This window comes from Oxyura jamaicensis, chromosome 19 (assembly GCF_011077185.1).
Source record: "Oxyura jamaicensis isolate SHBP4307 breed ruddy duck chromosome 19, BPBGC_Ojam_1.0, whole genome shotgun sequence".
Lineage (NCBI taxonomy): Eukaryota > Metazoa > Chordata > Aves > Anseriformes > Anatidae > Oxyura > Oxyura jamaicensis.
In genome coordinates, this window is record NC_048911.1 from 3,147,503 (window position 1) to 3,164,544 (window position 17,042).

General features: G+C 49.3%; 1 protein-coding gene across 3 annotated transcripts in view; it reads right to left on the reverse strand.

Moving 5' to 3' along the window:
- CLIP2 (CAP-Gly domain containing linker protein 2) overlaps positions 1-17,042 on the reverse strand; it is an 81,120-nt gene that overhangs the window by 40,778 nt on the left and 23,300 nt on the right. For all 3 annotated transcript variants that reach the window (XM_035343397.1, XM_035343394.1, XM_035343395.1), the window contains one exon: positions 652-1,190. In XM_035343397.1, coding sequence (XP_035199288.1) covers positions 652-1,190 — 539 coding nt within the window. The remainder of the gene's footprint in view (positions 1-651; positions 1,191-17,042) is intronic.

The following is a 17,042-nucleotide window of genomic DNA, read 5'->3' on the forward strand; positions in this document are numbered from 1 at the left end:
TGGCTTGAAGGCACACAGTGCTTTATTTTGAATTATGAAAACAACAGCAGAAATCAGAGGTGGATAATCCATCCATCAGTACAACGATTTCCCCCAGAGTTCTGACCTCCTATAAAAATAATTACAGGTTTCCTTCTGTATGGGAAAGGAATTACTACCATATCCAGCACCTTAGAAACTGAAGCACCAGAAGGGGAGCGATTGGCCATGAGAGATTCTTGCAAACATTTGCAGAGTATGACCACACGCAACAGGACACCACTGCTAACTCCTCAAAAGCTCCAGCACACACCGTTATAGAGAGTATCACGGGGACAGAAGATAACCACTGGGATAGAATAATCTTCTATTTCCCTCTCGCATTTGAGTTGCGCTCTCTCTGATCCCACTCTACCGCTCAGGACTTACCCAACACAAAAAGCACTCTTGCATCAACGTCAAGAAGAGGCATGTCCACAAGGCACAGCATCCCAAATAACAATTAATGCAGAAGTTCAAAGCCTGCTTGGCCCAGGAAGCCCACTTTCCAAGACCACATGCTGCCCCACATCTCACCACCAACTCTGCCATCCTTTTAACTTGTCCTGAACAAGGAGGAGGAGATCAATTTTTGTCCTTGGCTTTTCAAGGGGGACCCCACAACCAACTCACCAGCACACGATCTCCAAGCCGTAAGTCCTTCTCCCCCTTTTTCACAGACCCGCTGTCCGAGAGGTTTGATCCGGACTCGTTGCCCGTCTTCATGGCGCTGTTGAGGACGCTCTCCCGCAGGGGGATGACACGAGTGGAGAGGGGCGGCGTGGCCGTCCCCGAGTGCAGCGACAAGTTCTGGGCCGTGAGAGAGTCCACGGAGGGGGCGTCGCTCCCCGAGCCCTCGGCCACCGGCTGCCTCGTCAGCTTGGACGGTCGTGTGAAGATCCCCTGCAGCGGCTGGCACTCGAAGTAACGGACTCCACCGACCGAGCCGTCATTCTTACCCACCGGATCATCCAGAACGACCCCTGCCCACTGGCCTGGAGCAAATTGCGTCTCCCCGAGGTACTGGATCACTCCTGGCTTCACTCCATTCACCCAGACGCGTTCTCCCACCACGAAGTCTCCCAGGAAATCGTCACCCACCTCGGCGACCTTTGAGCCCGACTTCTCGGCGCTGGCGGTGGAGGTGGTACCCTGCTTGTGTAAGGGCGAGCCTGTGAATGAGGGAAGAGAGGATTTGGCATGAGGAGAAATCCTAACGGCAGCCACAACACAACACAGGAAAGAACATTTACAGAAAGGAAATATCTTGGGCCACGACTCAGGTTGCAGCCTTACACCAGGCAGGAGTTAGAACCCGAGCGACCCGGTTACTTACGCATCTTCTTGGCAGAAATGAGGTTTGCACAAGTCTCCATATGCTGCCCAGTTTCTGGGGATGTCACACACAAAATATACAGCCAACACCATGTCTTTATCCCCCTTTATTACATTACATTGCCACAGCACTGACAGATATTTTGCATGGCAGTGCTGGTGTAAATAAGTTCAAAAGGACAGGAGCGGAGGTAGGTGCCTAAGGATCCAAGGGGACTGGCTCAAAGGAAGATACCAAAGTCACCTTTTTATCCCAAAAAAGAGTGAGCTGTGATGTTTCAGTGGGTGTTCGGAGCCCTGCAGGTCTGGATGCAGGCAAACAGTTAACCCAAGCACTGCATGTCACGCTGGAGAGCAGTAACAGCTCCCAAGGGACCAGACAGCTGCCTTCGCGCATTGCTTGCTTTTCCCAGCTGCTGCCGTGCCCTGCGCGGAGACCAGCTGCGAGCAGATACCTGGGGTATGCTCGATATAAACAGAGCATCTATAAACAGGAAACATCTACAAACCCCTGCAAGCACGGCCCTTCCAGGGCCGAGGCTCAGCGCCCAGAACTCAGGCAAACCTGCAACAGGGAATGCTTATCCCCACAGCAGCAGGGCCTCCGGCTAGGCTTCGCTGGGAGGAGGAAAGCTGCAGATGCTGTTGTAAATTCACTGTCCTGGCCGTTCTCTCCATTTCCTGGGATGGGCCAAAGCAGTACAAAAGGAGACCCTCAAGTACTCGGCTGGCATCTGAAGGGTAACAAAGACAACCCAAGCAAACAAGCTCGCAGTGACCCCACACTTGCTGACCCCAGGGTCAAACGATCACAAACGTTGTGCTTTCTGTCTGGGTCCCAGGGGAACTAAAATAAAGAGCATATGGACTTCATTAAAGCACTCTTAAACCCAAAGACAGGGGGTGGGTAATGCTAAGTAAAGCCCCACAAGAAACCACACAGATTGAGGAAATAAGCTTGCAAATTAAGATCCAGCAAGTTCTATACCCCAGACCTGTGGTCATCCTCAGCACTTGGCAGCACTGAGATCCTAAGGGAGCTTCTCCCCTGTGGATGACCTAGGGTGTGTGTCCCACGCATTCAGCCCTAGTGAAAGTTATCCAGACTCTTCAGCCAACCTTTAACCTGAAATTTCTGGGTGCCACCAACACAAAAGCCTAAAGCACACCCAGGAAGAAAGTTTTGTTTGCTCTTGGCCAAGGCCAATCGAGAAAGTCTAAATAGTTGCAGAGACCTGCCACAGTGAGTGCTTATCTGAAGTGAGCTGTGAAATTTGTTCAGCCTCAGCCATCACCACTGCTCAGCCTGCAGCACTGCTACAGCTCTTACAGAAATAACAGGCCTGATGGATCGAGCCCAGCTCCTAGAAAGACCAAAGAGCATAAACCAAAGAGCCTAAAGGCTCTCAAAGCAGGACACTTCAAGTTTTGCTAAAGGTTTAATTCCAGGGGAAAGAAAAGAGCACCAGTGCTTCAGTGTTAGTACGAAGAACTTAAGAATTCTGGTTATAACAGCTGCCTTGAGAGAGATTACTATTGACACTTCAGTTGTCATTAGGCTTCAGAGTCAGCACTTAAATCTGTGCAGCACAATTGCAACAGCTCATTCGTGGCTCCTGAAGGAATCACCCCCTAGCTGCTCACCAGGCTTGGTGAAGCGGAGCTTTAACAGCCTGAGAAAGTTAGCCAGACTTCCCTGCTCCAGGGTATGCTCTAACTTCAGCCTCAGCAGCACCACTTAGCCAGAACAAGTACCAACAAACTCACCCCTAGCACAGAAAGGGCAGTGGCACAAACGCCATTCCCAACTGGAAAGCTCAGCAGCAGCTGCGTGCAGTGCTCCCAGCCAGCTTCCTGGGAGAAGGTTGGGTCGTTGTCCCTGCGCCGCCTTCTCTTGACCTTAGTGTCCTGCCCTGGAAGTTTCCTCAACTCACACGTTCATTAACTTCTTATTTTGGCAACTGCCTGTCCTCTCAGTCTGTTAAAAGACACTACACCAAAAGGAGCTCTGTTAGAGGGGATGGCTTTACATCCAAGAGCCAAGTTCACCTTAAAAACTGAGAGACAAAAACAGATTATAAGGACGCTTAGAACTTCTGATCTTTACTGAAGACTTCAAATAACAAGGTTGGAAAAGGAAACAAGGCTCTACCCAGGTGAGCCATAAAGACAACTATAAATAGAAAATAAATGCTACCGTTTTCATTTCAACCCCACGAGCACAAGACAGTCATGCAGCTTGATTAGGAGCCACCAAGTAACACTTTAAAGTCAGTCTCTCATTTTAATAGCCAGATATGGCTGTAGGGCTTTATCACCAACAGTGTCTGTGCTATGGACGTACTCTCTCCCCTTTTCTACGTATGAGAATGAAGTAAATGAGAAACACAACTTACGTCCTGGTTTCACGCTCAGCAGTGTTGTAATCCCCAGGTCTCACGCTGCTGACATGTTTGCAGCAGACACACGACGTGCCAAGCAGAACAGCAAGCTGAACTCTGCTGTCCAGGGGACTAAAAGCACAGAAGTTTTGGATGGGCTGAATTCACGAAAGAATTCACGAAAGATCAAAGCTGTTTTCTAGCCCTAGTGGAGCCCTAGGAATCTTTATTGGGTCTGTTAATTAACGATCAAGATAGAGCTTACATTAGCTCTCACAAAAAACACCTCTGTAAAACGGCTGGGATAACGTAACCGTTCAGCAGCAAAGCTGAAGCAAAGAAAGGCAGGAAGGCTGCCCCCGGGCTGAACAAACACTGCAGCAGAATTTAAAGCCACATCTAGACTCGCTGTAAGAGCAACCACCTTCAAAAACTGGCTGGGACAGGGAAAAAAAAAAAAAAAAAAAAGAGGAGTTCACTGACTCATGGTCCCACATAGCATTTCCCATAAAGCCAAAATTTTAGTGTGACTTTGTTCATTTTAGGTGCCTGCCCGACAGGCAGGGCTGCCAAGCTGCAGTAATTACACCGTCACAGGGAAGCAGCCTAATTACGGGCTCCCGAGCAGAGCAGTGCAGTCAGAAGCATTATTAATACTTCAGCACGAGTCCGAACAACTCAAAAGGATAGTGTTTATGTTTAAATGAAGAGAACAATTCAAAAAGATAGTGTTTAAATGAAGAACTGCCAGAAAGATCTTCTTCATTACAGCCACACGGCAGGAACTCAGTATTTTGCATGGCCTTCGTTACCCACATATAAAATAATTACCAAGCCACCACTTTTCCTATGGTACAGCTAACAGGCTTTTGTGCACTACGTTTCCAGAGAAATAAAGTCACAGTGGTGCACCCAAAGCCGTTCTTCCAGGCTTCAGGTCTGGTGGACCCACTAATTACGTAGGCACACAACAACCAGTGTGGTCTGAGAAGACCAAGCCCTGATCCTCCGGGCCAGGTATCTAGTCACCAGCCCTTAAGAAGGCAAAAGGCAGCGATGAGTAATCTGTCTTCGATCCCAAGGGTATTTTAGAATAGCCTCCAGCTGAAGGTAGCTGACAGTACTGCCCTCCGAGACCTGACAGCTGGAGTTGCCCTCTCCTAGAGCAGCTCAGAGGAAAGCCCCCAGGTGTCCACAACTCCTGAGGTCTCTCCAGCCCACGGGCACCTAACAGCTGGTTTCTGCCTGTTTCTGGAGGGGAAAAGCCTTCCTGTTCTGGTCAGACTCACCAGCTCAACACAAACAAGTTCCAAGAGAAGTTGCTAAAGCAAAGCTACTGATCTCAGGTACAAAGCTGAGAACAGAGATAGAGCAGAGGAATAAGAGAAACAAAATGCAGATTGGTATTTTTTCTGCTCCAACCCACCTTTCAGCAGTTCCCTGGTGATGCTGAGCAAGAAGCCACGGGGACTGTCCAAACGTCCCTACTGGGCATCGAACCCAGCAGCTCACCTGGAAGCCAGCGGCATGGAGAGCTCTCCCCCCGTCGCCCAGGGGATCGCTGCCTCTCCTCGCTGCTGTCCAGCACAAACCCTGCTTGCAGGACAGGACTGCGACTGCTCCTCCCTCCCTCACATACCACAGGCTCTAAGATATAACACGCACCATGTGGGATCTCTTCCACTCAAGCTTTCCAGCTTTACAACCCTATTGTGCTCGTCAGCCAGCCCATTCTTTGCAGTTTAAATGGTCTTCCTGTAGGTCACAGCTTTCAGGGCCGAACAACAATTTATAAATCCAAGTCATGCACGGCGTCCAGTAAACGCACATCTTATCCAACCCTAAATCTCTGTTTCCCCTTTCGCTTTTGTGAAGCCCGCACGTGACAGGTCAATAACACGTTCAGCAGCCCCAGCCCCTGGGGCCTTTCTGCAGACTCCTCCTGTCCGTTCAGGGGCCGGCGCCATCAGGGCACCCCAATGGTTCAGGCACCACACTTCAGGAGCCAGACACACGCCTCTGAGCCGGGAACTGGAGAGGCTAAAGGGTTTAACTGAGGCTCCGGCCTGCTCGCACGGCTCTCGTTACAGCACCAATGAAAGCCACGTGTCTGAAGCCTCCAGGAGCACAAGGACTCCTGCAAGCAGAACGTGGGCTCCTCCAGCTCTTGAAGCATCTGCCGTAGCAAGGGGTGCAGAGGCAGATTTGTGCAGGTACAGGAGCAAGAAACCCCTTGCAAACAGGCTCTGAAAGTTGTAGCAGGAGGAACGGAGCAATCACCCTGCAGCATCAGCAGGAATAACCCTCAGTGCAGGATCCCTGAAGAGACGCAGCCTCGTGCTACGTCTGGGAGCCATCCCTGTCCAACAAGACCAGGCATCCTCTCGCTCCCTCCGTGCCTTTCGACCTCCCGCAGCACTCCAGTTGCTCGTTTCTTATCACCGGGTAATGGAAACAAAGGGAGAAAGGAAACTTGTTTCGGAAGGGGAGGAGGGAAGAGGAAAATAGTTTAGCATGAGAAGCGGTGCACAGCGAGTGTTACCCACGTATTTCCTACTCCCTGCAGAAACCTTTTGTGATCTCACTGCTCCTGAGACACATGCCAGGCACCCTGACTGCCAAAAGAATCAGAAATTCAACAGCCTATTGTGTTGCCATGGGAATCAGGAGACAGGCAGTTAATTGATAAAATGGAGGCACATTACATTTAAATGAAGAAAAAAAAAAGATATACCAGAGGAGCGTGTCTTATGCCAGAAAGGGAGGGCAGAAGGAAAAAAAACACAGTATTTACAAAAGAGCTTTACAACACTCTTCGGAAAAGTCTCTTCCCTTCTCCATTTTTATTTTCAGAGGGTTTTTTTGGGTGGTTGCTGATTTTTGTTTGATTTAAACCACGGGGCAAATGAATAGGTCTGTGCCAGTTTAGCCTGACAAAGGGTGCACACACCTTTCCATGCCTATCTGACAGGTGCTGTTTCCTCACCCAGCTGCAGCCCACCACCGATGCTATAGGTACAGCTAAGAGGTGATGGGGCAGCTTGCCCTGTGGCTAGCAAGCACCTGTCATTTGCCAGCCCTGTGACCAAACCAAGGGGCCAGAAAGCTTCAGGGCCAGCTCTGCTCCTGCCCAGCCTGGGCAGTGCTTCAGGGCAGTCCCACGGCCAGGGGACCGTAAGGCTCATGTGAAGCCAAGGCAGATTTTGACAGCTGGAAAGCCCTGCCGCTGGCCACGGGGTGCCAGCTGGAAGGAATAATTTATGTTTTCACTGCTGCAAGGATTATGCAAGAGCTTGAGACATGAGAGCTTAGCACCTGGCTTGCTGCTGGGCTCAAGGCTTAGCTGCCAAGGGGATCTGGTCTCACTGGGGTGCCCAGTACTGCCCCTGCTCACGCCGCAGCCTGTGCTGAGGGCACCAAACACTTGGGATGGACGACACGCTTCTGTTAAAACTACCGCCCTCCACTAAGAGCCAGAGCTGTAGAACAGCATCTTTACAGGCAAGTACCTGTCAACTCCCAGCTCTTTGGGCTTCACCCCTTGCTTTCACATTGCAAGAACTGGTTACTGCGAGCCTCCCTGGGTCTGCAGTACCACTTCACCTCCAAGCACAACGCTACAGAAATTCCCTAACTGACGGTCGCAGCGGAGCTGATTAGAGCTTCCCATACAGAGAGGGGAACAAAAAAAGGACAATCCACAGCATCAGTTTTCAAAGAGGCAAGCCTCGGTCCCTGTTGAATACCGTATCTGGACTACCAGGCAGGAGGCGAGGAGGCACAACCTGCTGCGCCTCCGGGAGCTGCCATCTGCGCGGGCAGAGGCATGGCTTCATCTGGCAGCCTCAGCAGAAGCCGGGGGGCTGACGGGGTCTCCCATGGGAGGAGGGCTGGCTGCCTGCTGCCGTCACGCTGCTCGGGGGCTGCGGCCTCGCCGCGCGGATTTCTAGGTTCCCACAGAGGAATTGGAGCTTCTCAAAGCTGCTTGGATTACACAGAAATGATGTTGTTGGCAGCCGAGTGAAAGCCGGCCCGCTCTGCTCTACCCAAACTCAAGTTGTTGAAGCAGCTGTTTTCTGCAAGATTTATCGCGGCCTTTTCAGGCTGCAGGATAATGCAGAAAGAGAGAGGGGATAGGTGACCGCTAGAGAAAGCGATGCTTTGCGGGGAGTAGCTGAGTGCCTGGCAGCACATTGTGGGAGGAAGCAGCCCGAGAGATTTATGGCTGACTTGGAAACAACGACTGAAAGCTCTCCAAGTTCAGAGCTGAAAAGTTGGGTCTGTAACGGCCTATCTCATGGGACGTGAATGTAATGACTGGCACAGAGATGAACTCTGCATCTGGCACCCTGGAAATCTATTGCCCCTGCAGGTCCCTGGAACAAGCCCCACGGCGTGGGTATTAAGATCTGATACAACTTCAGCATCGCCAGCTCTGGGTACTCTGAAGAGAGCAATAATACCTAGAAAGAAACCTGACGTGAGGAGGAAGGGAAAGAGAACAATAAGAAACCAAATGAGAACTCAATGAGAACACGCAAACGATAGCTACTGCAAAGTAGCTCTGCAGGGAATGCAAGGAGATGCCCATTGAGGCAGATATTTGTCTTTACGAGGCAGCTGGGAAGGGCACTGAACCTCAAACAGACATCCTGAACAAAGACTTTCTTATAAAGGTCTCATTCAAGAGGCTGACTGGTACGAAATCTGCTCTGCCACGGGCAAGACGTGCCTTTGTGGTGCCCGCCGGAGACGGGAGGGCTGCAGGACCCTGGGCTTTTACAGCCATGGTGGATCAGGTAACGGCAGGCTGGCTCAGTGTAATTCTTAAAAGAAACTGCAACAAAATATTTAGTATATGTCAGGATTTTAAGTTTTTCATATAAACAGCGGTATTCAACACAACATGCAAAGCAGGTAGTTCTTGGCAGCACAGGGCAGTAGGGAGGTGAGTGCCTAGTAGAGAACACACAAGACTTCTTTCACTGAGCGATAATCAGCCTGCAGCATATGGACGGATCTATTCATCAAGATTACAGTCTTATTTTTTTACATAATTATTTTTAAAACCATATTATTTCAACATTCATGCTTCAATCTGTTATCTAACATTTTCCAGCCTGAAAACAGGGCCCATCTATCATACCTCTGGAAAGGCATCCTGTTTTCCTGATAAATAACGAAAACAAAAATCCCACAACATTAAGGGTGTTTCAGGTTTGACAGAAGGAACGGAGCAACCATGCCTTTTTTTCCCAGCCCACACCACCCCCAGCCTCTAGAAAAAAAAAGTCAGACCCATCTAAAAGCCTAGGGCTACACTGAAGCAATCCCTGGTGCATTGCTGAATAATACAGATTTCATTCTTCAATAATGAATAAAATCACTTTAACTACAGAATATGCAACTTGGAAGCATTGTTCACTTTGTTGATTATAGCTTATTTTAACTAAAGGCCTTGTTTAAATGAGAAACTATACCCTTAGCTATAAATATTCAATACTTTTCCCCCCAGTCCCTCAAATGGTCACCTCGCCCAGATCATCGCAAGCAAAATACCTGAGATTTATACTTAAGGAGAGTAAGAAAGCAGCCTGAGGTAGCACAGTGCTGTGATAACCCACGAGATGGCCCTGAGGGTGAGGAGACCAGCTGGGGGGATGCACTTACTCGGAGCACGCGGGGTGACCAGCCTTCAGGCAGCCCGAGCATCGCACCGCACATCGCCGCCTCTCCTCGCACACACCTCGCTCTCCGGTCGCATTGCTGTAATCACGCCATATGGTCGGCTTCTTTTTTAAAAAATCTAGCACAAAGCTAACTTCTTAGAGACTTTTCTTTTCAACTAAGTGTAGACAAGCTTGGGAACAAGCTCGGGCTAACCCCGCCACGTCTGCAAAGCCCGGCACATGTGTACCCGCAGTTGTCTGCGATGCCTTAGGCTGTGGGAATTTGCAAGGCACGAGCGTGGTTTAGGGGGTGCTGCTAGGGAAGCGAAGACAGCTGCTCTCAGTGAGCCGATCTGATGACAAAAAGGAAGAAAAGAGGCAGACACAGATCTTTAATGAGGCACTTATAAATGATTTCCCAGGCAGAGCGCTGGCTCTAGCGCAGAGAGGGGAGCGGTCTCAGGACACCTTCTGAAGAAATTTATCTTGAGACCCCAACAGTGTAAAGAGCAGCCAAGCAAAGCACAGCGCTTTCTCTCCACCAGAAAAGCAATCAAGCAGCAGGGTTTTGAACTCAGTTTGGAATTTCACAGCCTTTCTAAGTGTAGGATTTTTGCTCAGGCGTCATTCCCACATAAAACCCACTCGGATGGACTTTGCTGCTATTCCTAACCAGCTACGGCATTGGCTGGGAGCGATGAGCAGCCAAGCAGCACATTGCTCAAGCAGGTGGACACAGAAAGGCCATCGGCTTGTTCACTCAAAAATGATGAATTTAGCTCACTGCCAATAAAATTTAGAAGGGAACGTAGCAAAAAACAGCCTGGCTTATTCCACCAAGAGAGCAATTATTGTTATTACTTTACAGACTGGATCCGGACCAGGGGATCAGCTGCTCCAAGGACAGCAGCCTCCACAAGGAACACGATGAAGATGATGCTGCGTGTGCGTAACTCAAGAAATCTAATCACAGGACATAACCTTGTCAGCCACACCTCTAACAGTCAGGGAAAGGAAGGTTAAACCACAGGGATGGATGGAGAGAGCCCCGTCCAGCGCCAGCTTTTTGCTTGGCCTGGCAGCTGATGCGCTGTGCAGCTCCTACCTGTGTCCTGCTGCATTACCAGCTCAGGACCAGCAGCACTTCAGAGACCCAAGTGCCCCCAGCTCAAGCTTAAACCATCCTTGAATTCAAGCCAGGGGTGCGTTTCTGCAGCTGGAAGACAAGTCAGGAACACCACAGTGCCTTCACACACCTTCCCCAGCCCGAGTGGCGTGGCAGCATTCATTAGCTCAGTGCATTTCCAGGAATCCCAAGCGTGGCAGGTGGCTGGTCCTTGGAGGCGGCGCTGAGCAGAGCAGGAGCCAGAGCTTCGTGGCATCTGCAGACCCTGCCCACATCACTCAACAGCATCGCGGGTGAGGAAATGGAGCAAATTCCAGCTGTCATGTTTTTCAACCGTAGCTTGAAACCCATGTGAGTGCCAGTCGGCCTTGGTAGCAGTATTAAATACGTTGCTGAGAATTAGATCGATCTGTCAAAATACACAAAACGCTGCTCTGGGCTCTCAGGTACGGTCACTGCCAAACTGCAGCGTTGCACAGCCTTGTGTATTGGAATACGCCCCAGCACTGCCAGAACTTGATTTTCATTTTGTAACACTATCACCCGAATCCTTACCAGCCCTGGGCAGTCACAGAAAACTCAGCCAAAAAGGGAACTGCCACCTAAAAGTGATGAGACTTCCTGGTACCAGCCTGGCCAGCCCACAGGCTGCCCCGCTGCACTTCCCTATTAATGTATGACAACGTAAACAGAAGTAGACCCTACCAAAACAGAACTTTCTCCTTCCTACTTTCCCTTTCTGCCACAAAGTACTTGAACTACCCAAAACACAAAGCCCTTTTGCTGAGTGCGAGTTAGGCTGCTGCAACAGCTCACAGCAGCTAGGGCTGTAAAAGGAAACAAAAGCCAGGAAAGTGAGCTGTGCTCTGGTCTGTAAAGGAAGATGGAGCTACACGCTGCTCAAACCCACGTGGGAGCTGCTGCCCGGGCCTCCTCCCCACCCCAGCGTGTTGGTTTGTTAATCATTCTGACAAGTCCTCCCTCTAAGAGGGCTGCCAAGTCCTAGGACAAGATCTCACGGCCAGCCCAGGGCCCTGCACACCCAGGCCGTATTTACACAGAGGTTAAGGATTAACCAAAGCCTGTCCAAGCACTGCTAGCGCAGTGTCACGCGGTGAAACAAAACTACCACTTTTCACTTAAAATCAAAAGAAGCAAACCAAAAGAATTGTAGGCTCCCGAGTGCAAAGAGCTCAAAAACATGATCCAAATGCTCTGAAATAAAAGAATAAGTTTAAAGAAAGCAGAGATACTGATTGTACGCGTGCAGATTCCAGATTCAAATGCCCTGGCAGATTATCAAAGGTGTCACAGCCAGAGAACAGGACGAGAGTTCAGTTTCCCCAGACGGGCCTGATGCAACTAAAGATGCTAAACAGCAAGCTCTCCAAGCACTAACAAACTCATTTTCTAGCATCATCCAACCCACCTTCCTTTACGTTTTAATTTTCATGAGCCTAGCTAGAAGTAGCCTGTTCTGAGCTTTTGTTCCCACTCATGCAGAAATTCCTTCACGTTACAGCTGGACAGCACACAGACCAGAACACAGCCTGCAGGATTTGGCCGGTGCAGCCCAACTCCTGCCAGAGGAGAGCAGAACAAACACCAGAAGCTCAGAGAAAACCCCGCGCTTGCAATTGCAATGGCAGCGATAGCTCCAGGAGGCACAACTGACTCTGAACTCCATCGGATCTCGGTGCCAGTGCAGACCATACAGGCTCCAGCAGTCGGACATCTCTCACTGGCAGTCAGTTGCCCATCTCTACCCGTTGGGCCTACAAACGCAGCACATGCTCACATCCCACAGCAGCTCCAGCCCATGCCCCAGCAGCGGGGCTGCTCCTGCCGCCACATGAGGCTGACACAGGAGGTCCTTCCTCAGCCTGGAAGGGGAGCATTTTAATCAACACATGCAAGAATTCAGGCAAAACCCCAAAAGCTCACGCTCTCATTAAGCAAACACTCACGCTGCAGTAACACACGTCTTGCCCAGAGATTTCTCTTTGCGAGAGCTCACTGCCTGCAGCCATACAAGCCACTTTCTCATGCCCTGTCTGAAGCTAGCCCTGAGGGAAGAGCGCAGAAATGTGACAAGTGACAAGTAACAGTGAGGGGAGGTTCTTGGTAGCTCCTTATCAGCATGCCGAGAGGCTCGTTTTCACCCGAACCAGCTCTCCTGGAAGAGAGCAGAGTTAAGCCGCTGCTAATTGAACCACCGGCATGGTACCAGCAGAAAGGCAAGCAACGTGCTTTTTATCACATGTAGCTTGTTTCCCCTCTCAGTAGAAACACGAAGGTATAGCTGCATTGCTGTCCTTTTGAACCCTCTGCCAGACTCACCTGAAAACCAGACATTTTAGGGGCCTTCTGCAGCATCCCCAGGAGCCCAGGGGAACTACAGGAGAGGTAACGACCAACATCCCTTAATTGCCAAACAAACTCGTGTACAGCCCCAGGGCTGCGCTCTGCTGAAACACAGCTTTGGCTCATTCCCTCAGCTGCTGCTTTCTGCAGCCACACACACACCCGTGCAGACCGCTCAGGCCATACATCTCCCTCGAAGGTCGCACAATGGTCTGATTGTACGCAGAGCCACACGACGCAGGATCTGCTGGGCTGTTTGAGTTCTGCCTAATCTAATAAAATAGATATTTGAGAGCAGATTAACACTGAGTCATCTACTTTATTCCAAATATCTGGCTTAAACAGCTAAGTATCCAATTCGATTTGTACACAAACAGGCACTATTTGCAGAAAATCCAAAGGATCTATTTGCAACGGATGTCTCACAAGGAAGGGATGAGAAAACACACATGGTCCCTCCAGGTACCACCCTGGCCATCCCTGAGCACACAAAGCTCCCAGTCCCAGTATCTCTGCCTTACTGGTCTGTGAACCTACCCTCTCTCACATCAATTTTCTTCAGAACATCATCAGGTGATTTCAGATGATCGGTTTTATGCTTTTATCTTCTGAACGCACTTCGCCAGGGCAGCAAATCACCATGTCACCAATCCCTCTTACCCTTGTTTTTTCTCAGAATGACACCATCATTATCTGATTTTTTTGGTTCTTTTGGTTCAAGGTCTGAATCGAGCCCGTCTAATTTCTGACGCCTTTTTTTTTTTTTTTTTAAGCAAACCCCTCCAAACATAATACTCTGCAGTAAGCAATTCTGTGAAATAAGCTGCACAGCAGTAAATATAGCTCCTGTCATCTTCAGGGAATGTGAACTTAAACGTGAAACCAGACAATCACACCCTAAGTGCAGGGCTGAGACATTTCTCTTCATGCTCAATGACTGCATATTCCCCGTCAACTCAGAAGTGCACCCACGTCTGCAGATTTATTACCTTAGTAAGAACCAGAGGAAGCAGCATCACGGAGGGAACCTGCTGCTCCTGGTGCCGGGACCGGGAAAGCAAAAGGCCACAATCCCGCTGGCCAGGATGCCTGTCCCACTTCCACCCCTGACTCAAAGGATGACGTGGGCTGAGACCCAGTTCTTTAAGTTGTGTGTGTAAATACTGACCTACATCTCACCCCAGGCTCCACAGGTGGTGGTGAAGCATTTGGAGCATCTGTAACAGAGGAGGTTTCATGTGTGAATAGCAGTCCTATAATTAAAGGAGATTAGAACGACTTACAGCTCGTGCTTGGTAGGAATTCATAAAGCAACTTGGGAATAGTCCCTGTGCAGCAGTTAACTACTGCTTAACGGTCCCTGTGAATTAGGGCACTGGCAGCATGCTAGATCAGACAAACCGATTCCTAAATTCTCTGGGTACTTTCGTCTTTTAAGACTTAGTCATAGCCAAGTTCATCACCATCTTCCTTTGCAACTATTTGAAATCCCCATGCAGAAAGCATTTCCATTCTCACAAAGAATTCTGCAAACTGAAGTGTTCTGCTGCGTCCTCTGGGCCATCCACAGCCCAGAGACTCACAAAAGGACACGGAGATACTGTGCTGGAAAACAGCAGTGGCACAATGGTCGCACCTTGCAGCAGAGAGACCGGCTGTATTCTGAACCTTTCGTCACAGGCAGACAAATTTGACAGGTTTTATTATTTTACAGCAGGTACTGTGATGCATGGAGTTTTCTTACAGACCTTACTACTGCATACAAGTTTTATTTTTTTAAGGGCAAATTACTTTCTAGCACCTTTATGAAAAAAGTAAATATCCAGTAGACTCAAAATGAAGACATCCAAGTCCCCTTGTTCTAAATATTTTAAGGCTGTTATTGAAACCAATTCACCAACTTAACTGCTTCAAGAGGGATACTCATACCTATCACACACCAGTCCTGCGTATCTCAGACCAACAGCCCACACTACAGAGCAGCAGTCTGATGCCACTGATCCTATAGGTTCTCATCCACAATCCATCTGTACTAAAGGGAATCTTCCCTTTGATTCCAATGAACATTGGCTCAGGCCTCTAATCATCGATCTGCTCTTGCAGGATTAGTTCGACTGTTCAAGACAGAACACGCAGGAACAGATTCTGCCCCAAAGCTGCACCCTCACCTCGGTGGGTGTAGCTGTAAGCGTGCTGATGTTACTGCAGACTCACACCAGCCCAGCTGAACAGGATTTGGTTCAGGATTTGGTTCATTATAGTCAAACCATCATAAGCTGAACATCTGTGGGAAGCAGATTTTCTTTCCCGGCTGTTCTGTGAGGAGCTACAGACAGAGAGCAGGAAGGCATCTGACCCCCATATGCCTTCTGCATGTGCTTGCATCTCATTCCACAGCGAGCGCACTGAATATTAAGGATTAACTATATCAAATCCTGCTAAGAGCATCTAACGATTAAGACAATTAAAATCAGACTCCCAGTCATCGCTAGATGTCACCTGTAAAGCTGATTAAATCCAGATTGATTCAGTGCCCTTCTGCATTGCTCGGAATGCATCAGATCACTTCTCTTTGGGAAAGGAAGGCTGCCAAAGGTCCCTTCCCTCCAAAAGAGGGGAAACGGAATGGAGAAGGGGGAACACCACCACCAGAACAAACCAAAAAGAAAAAAAAAAAAAAAAAAACATCTAGAAAACCCAGAACCAAACTTATTCCCACTTGCAGGATGGCAGAGTGGCTTATGAAAGGTACATGTGAACTGAATATAAGTCCTACGCAAATAGTCAATCCACAACCATGCCAGAAAACATCTGGCTTCTGGATGCGCAATGGGCATTAGAAGCAAACATGCAAAGGCTCATGAAAGCATCAGTGTCCGTGAGGAAGAGGATTTAAACAGAGCTGTGTGACTGACACGCAGGCCATTGCAAACCCCCTATGTTAGTGATGGGAAGTACAAAACAAAAGCACTCAGCTGCAGTGATCCTTTCGCAAAGCTCCTCCAGTGGCTGTTGCAGTGGTTACACCCCAGCTACGCTGACCATCAGGCACCACACGCCTCCCATCCCAGCCCCAGCCCTGCTGTGCTCTTCCCAAAGCAGGCAGCCACCAACGCGCTTTGCCAGCCGGGCCTTGCAGCTCCACACTGATCAGGAGGCTCCGAAGTTTCCTGCTGCTCAGGGCTGCTGGTGGGGGAATACAGCATCACACACTTCACAGGGATAAACCTTATTGGAGAAGTGGGACGAAAGCTACTCTGACTGTGAAATAATGTACTGTGAGGCTTTGGCCCCTTCCTGCACTGTAGACACCTGCACTAAGCTATTAAATACACCATTTGTAAGAAGGAAATGTTATAGAAGCACTCCATAACCAATTCCCTATCAACCTTCCAAACACACTTTGCAGCAACCCATTTCTCCGTCCTAAATTAACAAGCCATTCACACTCATTAGCGGTTTCTCTTCTGTGCAGCCCTTGAAAATACACTTGTTTGCCTCAGGTATCTGATGACTCCTCGAGCAGACGACTGCCCGTGTGCCTGTGGGTGCTGTACTGGTACTACTAGCTGCTAAGTAACCTGTTGATGCTGCAGCAGTCAGAGGCATCTGATTTTAAGGCACGCTCCATGACACGTTGCCCTCCCAGCTCCCCTCGGGACTAAAGCTACTGCAGGCACTACACCACAGGCCCACTAAGATAAAGCCAGGCCTAATCAAACCTTACAGGCACCACGATGCATTTTCAGCGGTGATTGCCGACCTAACTCGAGGAATAGCCATTCATGCTTGCAGCCTGGATTTAATTGAGGGCTCAGATGAGAGCTGACACTGCTGATCATGCCATGAGGCCAGAAGCAAAGTGGCAAAAACAAATGTTTGCTAGAAATAATAGCAGCCTCCGGCCCCATGGTGTGGGGTCTTTTCTTTCAATTTGCCAGTGTACAACACCCCAAGTTAATATTAATAGAGAACCACAAAGCCTTTGAATAGACAAGAATTAGCTCCTTATGTCTGTGCCAGTCAATCTGCCGCTCCGGACACCACAGTCCCATTTCTTTTGTTTCAGACAAAACAGTAGTTTAGTGTCTTTCATATTTGAGAGTGAGAATTAATAGATCGGTACAAAGGCAGGCAGCCTCAGCACCC